This window comes from Rhinoraja longicauda, chromosome 7, assembly GCF_053455715.1.
Source record: "Rhinoraja longicauda isolate Sanriku21f chromosome 7, sRhiLon1.1, whole genome shotgun sequence".
In the NCBI taxonomy this organism is placed as follows: Eukaryota; Metazoa; Chordata; class Chondrichthyes; order Rajiformes; family Arhynchobatidae; genus Rhinoraja; species Rhinoraja longicauda.
Window position 1 is genome coordinate 4773362 of NC_135959.1, and position 12327 is coordinate 4785688.

Consider the following 12327-nt stretch of genomic DNA (forward strand, 5'->3'; position numbering starts at 1 on the left):
GCCCCTTGTTCTGGACTCCCCCAACATTGGGAACATGTTTCCTGCCTCTAACGTGTCCAACCCCTTAATAATCTTATACGTTTCGATAAGATCCCCTCTCATCCTTCTAAATTCCAGTGTATACAAGCCTAGCCGCTCCAGTATACGGGCCCTTGCGGCCCACCGAGTCCACGCCGACCATCGATCGCCCGTCCGCACGCGTCCTGCGTTATCCTGCTGTCTCATCCACTCATTACTCACTGGGGGTCAATTTTACACGGGGCCAGTTAACCTACAGACCCACACGTCTTTGGGACTATTAAGGGGTTGGACACATTAGAGGCAGGAAACATGTTCCCAATGTTGGGGGAGTCCAGAACCAGGGGCCACAGTTTAAGAATAAGGGGTAGGCCATTTAGAACGGAGATGAGGAAAAACTTTTTCAGTCAGAGAGTTGTGAATCTGTGGAATTCTCTGCCTCAGAAGGCAGTGGAGGCCAATTCTCTGAATGCATTCAAGAGAGAGCTGGATAGAGCTCTTAAGGATAGCGGAGTTAAGGGGTATGGGGAGAAGGCAGGAATGGGGTACTGATTGAGAATGATCAGCCATGATCACATTGAATGGCGGTGCTGGCTCGAAGGGCCGAATGGCCTACTCCTGCAGCGGCTTGATCGGCTGTACCACTTCTGCCGCCCGTATCCTGTCATTGGAGCACTGTGTTCACCTGGTGACGTTGTTAGTTCCGTGTGTGGGTGTGAAAGGACAGGCATCCTGTGCAAACCTCTGCCAACGTGTATTTCCGGTCAACACCCCTCTCCCGTCGCGCAGAAGATACAAAAGCTTTAAAGCACGTACCACCAGACTCGGGAACAGCTTCCTACCCGATGTGATCAGACTGCTGAACAAACAGACTGAAACAACTGCTATGTTAAACATAGAAACATAGAAAATCGGTGCAGGAGTAGGCCATTCGGCCCTTCGAGCCTGCACCGCCATTCAATATGATCATGGCTGATCATCCAACTCCGTATCCTGTACCTGCCTTCTCTCCGTACCCCCTGATCCCTTTAGCCACAAGGGCCACATCTAACTCCCTCTTAAATATAGCCAATGAACTGGCCTCAACTACCTTCTGTGGCTGATCGTGGCTGATCATCCGGAATCAGTACCTGTTCCTGCTTTCTCCCAATATCCCTTGATTCCGCTAGCCCTGAGAGCTATATCTATCTCTCTCTTGAAAACTGTCCAGTGAATCGGCCTCCACTGCCTACTGTGGCAGAGAGTTCCACAGATTCACAACTCTCTGGGTGAAAAGGTTTTTCCTCATCTCAGTCCTAAACAGCCTACCCCTTATTCTTAAACTGTGACCCCTGGTTCTGGACTCCCCCAACATCAGGAACATTTTTCCTGCATCTCGCCTGTCCGATACCTTAAAAATTCTATATGTCTCTATAAGATCCCCTTTCATCTTTCTAAAATCCAGTGAAAATAAGCCCAGTCAATCCATTCTTTCATTATATGTCAGTCCCGCCATCCCGGGAATTAACCTGGTGAAACTCCGCTGCACTCTCTCAATAGCAAGAATGTTCTTCCTCAAATTAGGAGACCAAAACTGCACACAGTACTCCAGGTGTGGTCTCACCATGGCCCTGTGCAGCTGCAGTAGGACCTCCTTGCTCCTAAACTCAAATCCTCTCGCTATGAAGGCCAACATGCCACTTCTTTTCCTCACTGCCTGCAGTAGCTGCATGCTTACTTTAGTTAAGAGCAAAAACTGAATTTCGATATAACTTTACAGATTAAACTTTTAACTGTTTTTCTCTTTGTCATTCTGTACATAAAGTAAGTACACCAAAATTATTTCAAGTTTAATATTTGTGGTTCTGTTATAAGTTTTCAAAATAAGTGAGTTTAAATTTTTTTAAATAGTGAGATACAAATTAGAACTCAGTTTAGTTTATTGTCATGTGTGCTGAGGTACAGTGAAAAGCTTTTGTTGCGTGCTAGCCAGTCAGCAGAAAGTCTATACATGAATACAATCGAGCCATTTACAGTTTTCAGATACATGATAAGGGAATAACCTTCCACTGTCCCAACATGCTTATGTCGATGTTATCCCACTTTCTATGTTCTATGTTATCCCACTTTCTATGTTCTATGTTATCCCACTTTCTATGTTATCTCACCTTCAATGTTCTATGTTATCCCACCTTCAATGTTCTATGTTATCCCACTTTCTATGTTCTATGTTATCCCACTTTCCATGTTCTATGTTATCCCACTTTTGTGTCCACTACCTACACAATTGGGGGAAGTTTTTTCCGATGTCAATTAACCTACAAACCCGCACGTCTTTGGATTTGGTTAGTAAGGCGTCAAACGCTGTAGGGAGAAGGCAGGAGAATGGGGTTGAGGGGGGGGGGGGCTTGATATTAATGTAAAATTGTCCCTCGTGTGTGTAGGGTAGTGTTAATGTGTGGGGATCGCTGGTCGGTGTGGACCCGGTGGGCTGAAGGGCCTGTTTCTGCGCTATGCCATAAGTGATAGGAGCAGAATTAGGCCATTCAGCCCATCGAGTCTTCTCCGCCATTCAATCATGGCTGATCTATCTCTCCCTCTCAACCCCATTCTCCTGCCTTCTCCCCGTAACCCCAGACACCCGTACCAATCAAGAATCTTTCTACCTCTGCCTTAAAAATATCCATTGACTTGGCCTCTGTGCCAAACTATAATTAACTAAACTAAACTTGAAGTCTTTCATTTTAAACCAACATTCACCATTTTCTTTCGCCAGGGCGATCTGCGTGGGACGAGCCAGCGAATAGCGGAAGCCTTCCTGGGCCGAGTTGATGACTGGCAGATTGGGAAGACGAAGATTTTCTTGAAGGTGTGAATGGTTTGGTTTAGAGATACGGCGCGGAAACAGGCCCTTCGGCCCACCAGGTCCGCGCCGACCAGCGATCCCCGCACATTAACACTATCCTACACCCACTAGGGACAATTTTTACATTTACCAAGCCAATTAACCTACAAACCTGCACGTCTTTGGAGTGCGGGAGGAAACCTAAGATCTCGGAGAAAACCCACGCAGGTCACGGGGAGAACGTACAAACTCCGTACAGACGGCGCCCGCAGTCAGGATCGAACCCGGGTCTCAGGCGCTGCATCCGCTGTAAGGCAGCAACTCTACCGCTGCGCCACCGAGACCGCCGGTTCTGAGTGGGGTGGGTGGGCATGACGTTGGCACCACCTCTGACCTTGGGCTCATTATAAAAAATGTTTTTGTTTTTAGTTTGTTTTTGTTTAGTTTAGTTTAGAGATACAGCGCGGAAACAGGCCCTTCGGCCCACCAGGTCCGCGCCGACCAGCGATCCCCGCACACTAACGCTATCCTACACACACTAGGGACAATTTACAATTTTACCGAGCCGATTAGCTTATAAACCTGCACGTCTTTGGAGCGTGGGAGGAAACCGGAGCACCCGGAAAAAACCCACGCAGGTCGCGGGGAGAACGTGCAAACTCCGTACAGACGGCGCCCGTGGTCAAAATGGATCCCGGGTCTCCGGCGCTGGAACGCAACAGCTCTACCGCTGCGCCACCGTGCCGCGATCTTCTCTCACTCTGTGCCCACGGCCTTGTTTATCCGCGACCCTCAGCCTCTGCCGTGTCAGGAGACCGCTTTGTATGTTCGAGTTTGGCGTCAAGGGCGGCAGAAGTTCCTTCCCACCTGTCGGGAAGCTCCCAGATCCTCCCCGGTGTCGCGGCGAATGTAGAAGGTCATCGTCATGGAAACCGCTAAGTGTCCGCTGAACCGTGGGGTTAGAATTGACGAATATGGAAATATCGAATTTAATGCGTGTGTTTGTCTGTGTGTGTTTGTCTGTGTGTGTTTGTCTGTGTGTCTGTGTGTGTTTGTCTGTGTGTGTTTGTCTGTGTGTGTTTGTCTGTGTATGTTTGTCTGTGTGTGTGTGTGTGTGTGTGTGTGTGTGTGTGTGTGTGTGTGTGTGTGTGTGTGTGTGTATGTCTGTGTGTGTGTGTGTGTGTGTGTGTGTGTGTGTGTGTGTGTGTGTGTGTGTGTGTGTGTGTGTGTGTGTGTGTGTGTGTGTGTGTGTATGTTTGTGTGTGTTTGTGGCTGTGTGTGTATGTCTGTGTGTGTGTCTGTGTGTGTTTGTGTCTGTGATTGTGCGTGTTTGTGTCTGTTTGTGTGTTTGCTTGTGTGTGTGTGTGTTTGTGTTTGTGTGTGTGTGCATTTGTCTCTGTGTGGGTGTGTATCTGTGTGTGTGTATCTGTCTGTCTGTCTGCGTGTGTCTGTGTGCGTCTGTCTGTGTGCGTCTGTCTGTCTGTCTGTCTGTCTGTCTGTCTGTCTGTCTGTCTGTCTGTCTGTCGTCTGTCTGTCTGTCTGTCGGTATCTCTCTGTTATTATTCTTATTAGTCTTATGCACTTTTAATGCCATTCATGTCAATACTGTGGAGGCATGGTTACTAAATAAAGTTTATATGCTTTTTGTCTTGCAACTTAAGAACTTAAAAATAGATCCCATTCGTAACCAGGGGGGGACTCTGTCATTGAAAGCCCGGTCCTTGGTGTCTGTGGTTCCTGTATCGATGATGCACCATCTCGCTGTGATTCTCTGCTTCCCAACACTAACCTGTCCCTGACTCCCACTGACTGTTTGGGGAGCGGAGGATGTTTCTTTCCAGTGTGTTCCAGCTTGCTTTTACCTTCTGTCCAGGACCACCACGACATGCTGCTGGAGATTGAGAGGGACAAGGCCATCACGGACAAGGTTATCCTGATCCAGAAGGTGGCTCGGGGCTTTAAAGACAGGTGGGTTCCAGACGGACAGGTGCTACAAAGTCGTGCGGTCGGGAGGTGTAGAGGCAATGAACACATCAGCCGTGGTCTTGAACTGTGGATAGAGTGGATGTGGAGAGGATGTTTCCCCTAGTGGGAGAGTCTAGGGCTAGAGGGCACAGCCTCAGAATTAAAGGACGTTCCTTCAGGAAGGAGATGAGATGGAATTTCTTCAGTCAGAGTGTGGTGAATCTGTGGAATTCTTTGCCACAGACGGCAGTGGAGGCCAAGTCAGTGGATATTTTTAAGACAAAGATGGATAGATTCTTGATTAGTACGGGTGTCAAGGGTTATGGGGAGAAGGCAGGAGAATGGGGTCAGGGGGGAGAGATAGATCAGCCAAAATTGAATGGTGGAGTAGACTTGATGGGCCGAATGGCCTAATTCTGCTCCTATCACTTATGACCTTATGAACTAATGGGACAAGCTCGAAATCCAACTTCTGCTGCTTGTTGCGATTTATCTCGCATGGAAGTCCCCTTTTATTTAGGGACGCAGCGCGGAAACAGGCCCTTCGGCCGCCGAATCTGCGCCGACCAGCGATCCCCGCACACTAACACTATCCTACACATTGGAGACAATGGTCCCAGTCGCAAGGGCTTCAAGTCTCACAGCTTAGGACAGCACGGTGGCGCAGCGGTAGAGTTGCTGCCTTACAGCGCCGGAGACCCGGGTTCGATCCCGACTACGGGCGCCGTCTGTGCGCAGTTTGTACGTTCTCCCCGTGACCTGCGTGGGTTTTCTCCGAGATCTTCGGTTTCCTCCCACACTCCAAAGACGCGCAAGTTTGTAGGTTAATTGGCTTGGTATAAATGTAAAATTGTCCCTATTGTGTTGAGGATAGTGTTAGTGTGTGGGGATCGCTGGTCGGCACGGACTCGGTGGGCTGAAGGGCCTGTTTCTGCGCTGTCTAAACTAAACTAAACTAAATAACACAGATGCTGCACAAAGCATTGCAACCCATTTGCTTTCTCAAGAGATACTTAACTTTAGACTTTAGAGATACTGTGCGGAAACAGGCCATTTGGCCCCACCGAGTCCGCACGTGACTAGCGATCACCCCGTACACTGGCCCTATCCTACACACACAAGGGACAATTTACAATTTGCAGAAGCCAATTAACCTACAAACCCGCACGTCTTTGGAGTGCGGGAGGAACCCTGGGCACCTGGTGAAAACCCACGTGGTCACGGGGAGAATGTACAAACTCTATAAAGACAGCGCCCGTAGTCAGGATGGAACCCGGGTCTCTGGCGCTGTGAGGCAGCCATTCTACCGCTGCGCCATTTTGCCACTGCAGTCTCTAGATCTACCTATTTGAATTTATTCACACAAATTCTCTGAATGCATTCAAGAGAGAGCTAGATAGAGCTCTTAAGGATAGTGGAGTCAGGGGGGTATGGGGAGAAGGCAGGAACGGGGTACTGATTGAGAATGATCAGCCATGATCACATTGAATGGTCGTGCTGGCTCGAAGGGCCAAATGGCCTACTCCTGCACCTATTGTTTATTGTCTATAAATTGCTCCAAAGTCCTTTAAATGTTGCTAGGCTTGCAACTTTGATTTAGGTTTATTATTGTCATGAGTACCGAGGTACAGTTAAAGGCCTTGTTTTACATGCTATCCAAAGAGATCAGATATACAATGCATAAATACAGTCAATTCAAACTCAAGTGCATATGGCAGAGCAATGGGGAAGACAATAGGTGCAGGAGGAGGCCTCTTCGGCCCTTCGAGCCAGCACCGCCATTCAATGTGATTATGGCTGATCATTCTCAATCAGTACCCAGTTCCTGCCTTCTCCCCATACCCCCTGACTCCGCTATCCTTAAGAGCTCTATCTAGCTCTCTCTTGAATGCATTCAGAGAATTGACCTCCACTGCCTTCTGAGGCAGTGAATTCCACAGATTTACAACTCTCTGACTGAAAAGGTTTGTTCTCATCTCCATTCCAAATGGCCTACCCCTTATTCTTAAACTGTGGCTCCTGGTTCTGGACTCCCCCAACATTGGGAACATGTTTCCTGCCTCGAATGTGTCCAACCCCTTAATAATCCTATATGTTTCGATATGATCCCCTCTCATCCTTCTACATTCCAGTGTATACAAGCCTAGCCGCTCCAGTCTTTCAACATACGACAGTCCCGCCATTCCGGGAATTAACCTAGTGAACCTACGCTGCACGCCCTCAATAGCAAGAATATCCTTCCTCAAATTTGGAGACCAAAACTGCACACAGTACTCCAGGTGCGGTCTCACCAGGGCCCTGTACAACTGCACACAGTACTCCAGGTGCGGTCTCACTAGGGCCCGGTACAACTGCACACAGTACTCCAGGTGCGGTCTCACTAGGGCCCTGTACAACTGCACACAGTACTCCAGGTGCGGTCTCACCAGGGCCCTGTACAACTGCACACAGTACTCCAGGTGCGGTCTCACTAGGGCCCTGTACAACTACAGAAGCCTTCGAGCCAGCACCGCCATTCAATGTGATCATGGCTGATACAGAGTGCGGAGTTGAGTTCTTGGCCTTGTAGGTATACAGCAGGGAAACAGGCCCCATGCTGGCTCAAGTGCCCCATCTCAGTTAGTCCCATTTGCCTTATTTGGTCCACATCCCTCCCCACCTTTCCTATCCATGTACCTGTCTAAGTCACTTTCAATATCGTTATTGTATCTGCCTCAACTACCTGCTCTGGCAACCTGGCATGTACCCACCACTCTCTGAGCATCAGTTCCGTAGACAAAATTCGGAACCGTGCCGCCCTTGATAGGTGCTATAGAGAGGGCCACACGCTGCTGTACGATGCGATGTTGCACGACAGTTTTTGAGCTCTAGGTGTTCACAGATCTCCAAATTCTTCCGCAGGTCAAACTTTTTGAAAATGAGGAACTCAGTGATGCTGATTCAGCGGTACTGGCGTGGGGTCCGATGCAGGAAGAGCTTCAGTGCGGTAAGTTGGCTGGTCCTCAGATTAGTTTTGAGGTACAAGTCAAGTTTATTGGTCACATACATATATACAAGATGTGCAGTGAAATGAAAGTGGCAATGCCTGCGGATTGTGCTAAACTACAAAACAGAACACAACACAAAAAATAAATTAATGCAGTAAATTAAATTAGTCCCTGGTGATATGAGAGTTAACAGTCCTGATGGCCTGTGGGAAGAAACTCCGTCTCATCCTCTCCGTTTTCACAGCATGACAGCGGAGGCGTTTGCCTGACCGTAGCAGCTGGAACAGTCCGTTGCTGGGGTGGCAGGGGTCCCCCATAATGTTATTGGCTCTGGATCTGCACCTCCTGATGTATAGGTCCTGCAGGGGGGCGAGTGTAGTTCCCATGGTGCGTTCACCGCGGAAACAGGCCCTTTGGCCCACCGTTTCCGCGCCCGCCAGCGATCCGCGCGCACACTAGCGCTCTCCCTCACCACGGGGACAATTTTACAATTTTACCAAAGCCAAGTTAACCTTCAAACCTGCGCGCCTTTGGAGTGTGGGAGGAAACCGGAGGTCCCTGAGAAAACCCACGCCGGTCACGGGGAGAACGTGCAAACTCCGTACAGACAGCGCCCGTGGTCAGGATCGAACCCGTGACCTGCGTGGGTTTTCTCCGGGCGCTCCATTTTTCCTCCCACGCTCCAAAGACGCGCAGGTTTGTAGGTTAATTGGCTTGGTACAATTGTAAATGGTCTCTCGTGTGTATGGGACGGTGCTAATGCGTGGGGATCGCTGGTCAGTGCAGGTTTGTCGGTGAATTGGTCCCTGCAATTTAGTTTGGAGATACAGCGCAGAAACAGTAGGTCCTGACCAGCGATCCCGTACACTAGCGCTATCCTACACACACACCAGGATCAATTTACAATGTCACCAACTCTATTAATCTACAAACGTGCGCGTCTTGGGAGTGTGGGAGGAAACCGGAGCTCCCGGAAAAAGCCCACGCAGGTCACGGGGACAACGTAAAACTCCGTACAGACAGCACCCATGGTCAGGATCGAACCCGGGTCTCTGGCGCTGTGAGGCAGCAATTCTACCGCTGCGCCGCATCGTGACAATAATAAACCAAACAGTCCGGCCGTGCTGAGTTGCGTTTGTTGTGCTTGCACCCGTGTTCAGATGCGGCTGGGATTCTGCAGGCTCCAGGCCCTGCACCGCTCCCGTAAGCTCTTCGCCCAGTACCACTTCGCCCGCAGGAGGGTCATCCTGTTTCAGGCCCGTTGCCGTGGTTACCTGGTGCGCCGGGCCTTCCGCCATCGCCTCTGGGCCGTCATCACCATCCAGGCCAGTGTCCGCGGCCTGGTGGCCCGCAGGCTCTACAAGCGGCTGAAAGGGGAGGTACGTGTCACACACCTCAACGTCGCCGATCCTCGTCCTCCAGAGTTGCTGCCCCGACCCGCTGGGTCACTCCAGTGATGTTATTTGCATCAAATAAAGCATCTCTAAACATGCGATGCACGCACTGAACGTTTCCCGACTTTGCTGGAACTCACCCAATCTTCCAATATATCCAACTGGGCACTGCACCACCATTCAATATGATCATGGCTCATCATCCAACTCAGTATCCCGTACCTGCCTTCTCTCCATACCCCCTGATCCCTTTAGCCACAAGGGCCACATCTAACTCCCTCTTAAATATAGCCAATGAACTGGCCTCAACTACCCTCTGTGGCAGAGAATTCCACAGATTCACCACTCTTGGTGTGAACAAAAACTTTCTCATCTAGGTCCTAAAAGACTTCCCCCTTATCCTTAAACTGTGACCCCCTTGTTCTGGACTTCCCCAACATCGGGAACAATCTTCCTGCATCTAGCCTGTCCAACCCCTTAAGAATTTTGTAAGTTTCTATAAGATCCCCCCTCAATCTTCTAAATTCCAGCGAGTACAAGCCGAACCTTCTCCGTGCCTCTGTAGAATTCCTTATCTACACAGACAAGTAAAGCTGGGGAATCGACGATCCCCATCTCATCGCCAATTTGTGATATCTTGAGCTCAGACACAGAATAACAAGTTAACTCGCTGTTGAACATAACTGCACAGCTGTACTGTGGTTTATTCAATCATTTACAATCCTCCAACCAAAGGCGGCGCTGTTAGACAATAGACAATAGACAATAGACAATAGGTGCAGGAGTAGGCCATTCAGCCCTTCGAGCCAGCACCGCCATTCAATGCGATCATGGCTGATCACTCAATCAGTACCCCGTTCCTGCCTTCTCCCCATACCCCCTCACTCCGCTATCCTCAAGAGCTCTATCCAGCTCTCTCTTGAAAGCATCCAACGAACTGGCCTCCACTGCCTTCTGAGGCAGAGAATTCCACACCTTCACCACCCTCTGACTGAAAAAGTTCTTCCTCATCTCCGTTCTAAATGGCCTACCCCTTATTCTCAAACTGTGGCCCCTTGTTCTGGACTCCCCTAACATTGGGAACATGTTATCTGCCTCTAATGTGTCCAATCCCCTAATTATCTTATATGTTTCAATAAGATCCCCCCTCATCCTTCTAAATTCCAGTGTATACAAGCCCAATCGCTCCAGCCTTTCAACATACGACAGTCCCGCCATTCCGGGAATTAACCTAGTGAACCTACGCTGCACGCCCTCCATAGCAAGAATATCCTTCCTCAAATTTGGAGACCAAAACTGCACACAGTACTCCAGGTGCGGTCTCACCAGGGCCCGGTACAACTGTAGAAGGACCTCTTTGCTCCTATACTCAACTCCTCTTGTTACGAAGGCCAACATTCCATTGGCTTTCTTCACTGCCTGCTGTACCTGCATGCTTCCTTTCATTGACTGATGCACTAGGACACCCAGATCTCGTTGAACTCCCCCTCCTCCTAACTTGACACCATTCAGATAATAATCTGCCTTTCTATTCTTACTTCCAAAGTGAATAACCTCACACTTATCTACATTAAACTGCATCTGCCATGTATCCGCCCACTCACACAACCTGTCCAAGTCACCCTGCAGCCTTATTGCATCTTCCTCACAATTCACACTACCCCCCAACTTAGTATCATCTGCAAATTTGCTAATGGTACTTTTAATCCCTTCGTCTAAGTCATTAATGTATATCGTAAATAGCTGGGGTCCCAGCACCGAACCTTGCGGTACCCCACTGGTCACTGCCTGCCATTCCGAAAGGGACCCATTTATCCCCACTCTTTGCTTTCTGTCTGTCAACCAATTTTCTATCCATGTCAGTACCCTACCCCCAATACCATGTGCCCTAATTTTGCCCACTAATCTCCTATGTGGGACCTTGTCGAAGGCTTTCTGAAAGTCGAGGTACACCACATCCACTGACTCTCCCTTGTCAATTTTCCTAGTTACATCCTCAAAAAATTCCAGTAGATTTGTCAAGCATGATTTCCCCTTCGTAAATCCATGCTGACTCGGAATGATCCCGTTACTGCTATCCAAATGCTCAGCAATTTCGTCTTTTATAATTGACTCCAGCATCTTCCCCACCACTGATGTCAGACTAACTGGTCTATAATTCCCCGTTTTCTCTCTCCCTCCTTTCTTAAAAAGTGGGATAACATTTGCTATCCTCCAATCCACAGGAACTGATCCTGAATCTATAGAACATTGAAAAATGATCTCCAATGCTTCCACTATTTCTAGAGCCACCTCCTTAAGTACTCTGGGATGCAGACCATCAGGCCCTGGGGATTTATCAGCCTTCAGTCCCATCAGTCTACCCAAAACCATTTCCTGCCTAATGTGGATTTCCTTCAGTTCCTCCATCACCCTAGGTTCTCCGGCCCCTAGAACATTTGGGAGATTGTGTGTATCTTCCTCAGTGACGACAGATCCAAAGTAACGGTTTAACTCGTCTGCCATTTCTTTGTTCCCCATAATAAATTCCCCTGCTTCTGTCTTCAAGGGACCCACATTTGCCTTGACTATTTTTTTCCTCTTCACGTACCTAAAAAAACTTTTGCTATCCTCCTTTATATTATTGGCTAGTTTACCCTCGTACCTCATCTTTTCTCCCCGTATTGCCTTTTTAGTTAACTTTTGTTGCTCTTTAAAAGAGTCCCAATCCTCTGTCTTCCCACTCTTCTTTGCTATGTTATACTTCCTCTCCTTAATTTTTATGCTGTCCCTGACTTCCCTCGTCAGCCACAGGTGTCTCTTACTCCCCTTAGAGTCTTTCCACCTCTTTGGAATAAATTGATCCTGCAACCTCTGCATTATTCCCAGGAATACCTGCCATTGCTGTTCTACCGTCTTCCCTGCTAGGGCCTCCTTCCAATCAATTTTGGCCAGCTCCCGCCTCATGCCTCTGTAATCCCCTTTGCTATACTGTAATACCGACACTTCCGATTTTCCCTTCTGCCTTTCCATTTGCAGAGTAAAACTTATCATGTTGTGATCACTGCCTCCTAATGGCTCTTTTACCTCTAGTCCCCTTATCAGATCAGGATCATTACACAACACTAAATCCAGAATTGCCTTCTCCCTGGTAGGCTCC

General features: G+C 48.7%; 1 protein-coding gene across 2 annotated transcripts in view; it reads left to right on the forward strand.

Annotated features, from left to right (window-relative positions):
* Positions 1-12327, forward strand: part of myo7aa (myosin VIIAa) — a 148296-nt gene that overhangs the window by 62276 nt on the left and 73693 nt on the right. For both annotated transcript variants that reach the window (XM_078402011.1, XM_078402012.1), the window contains 4 exons: positions 2774-2866; positions 4716-4810; positions 7709-7793; positions 8955-9173. In XM_078402011.1, coding sequence (XP_078258137.1) covers positions 2774-2866; positions 4716-4810; positions 7709-7793; positions 8955-9173 — 492 coding nt within the window. The remainder of the gene's footprint in view (positions 1-2773; positions 2867-4715; positions 4811-7708; positions 7794-8954; positions 9174-12327) is intronic.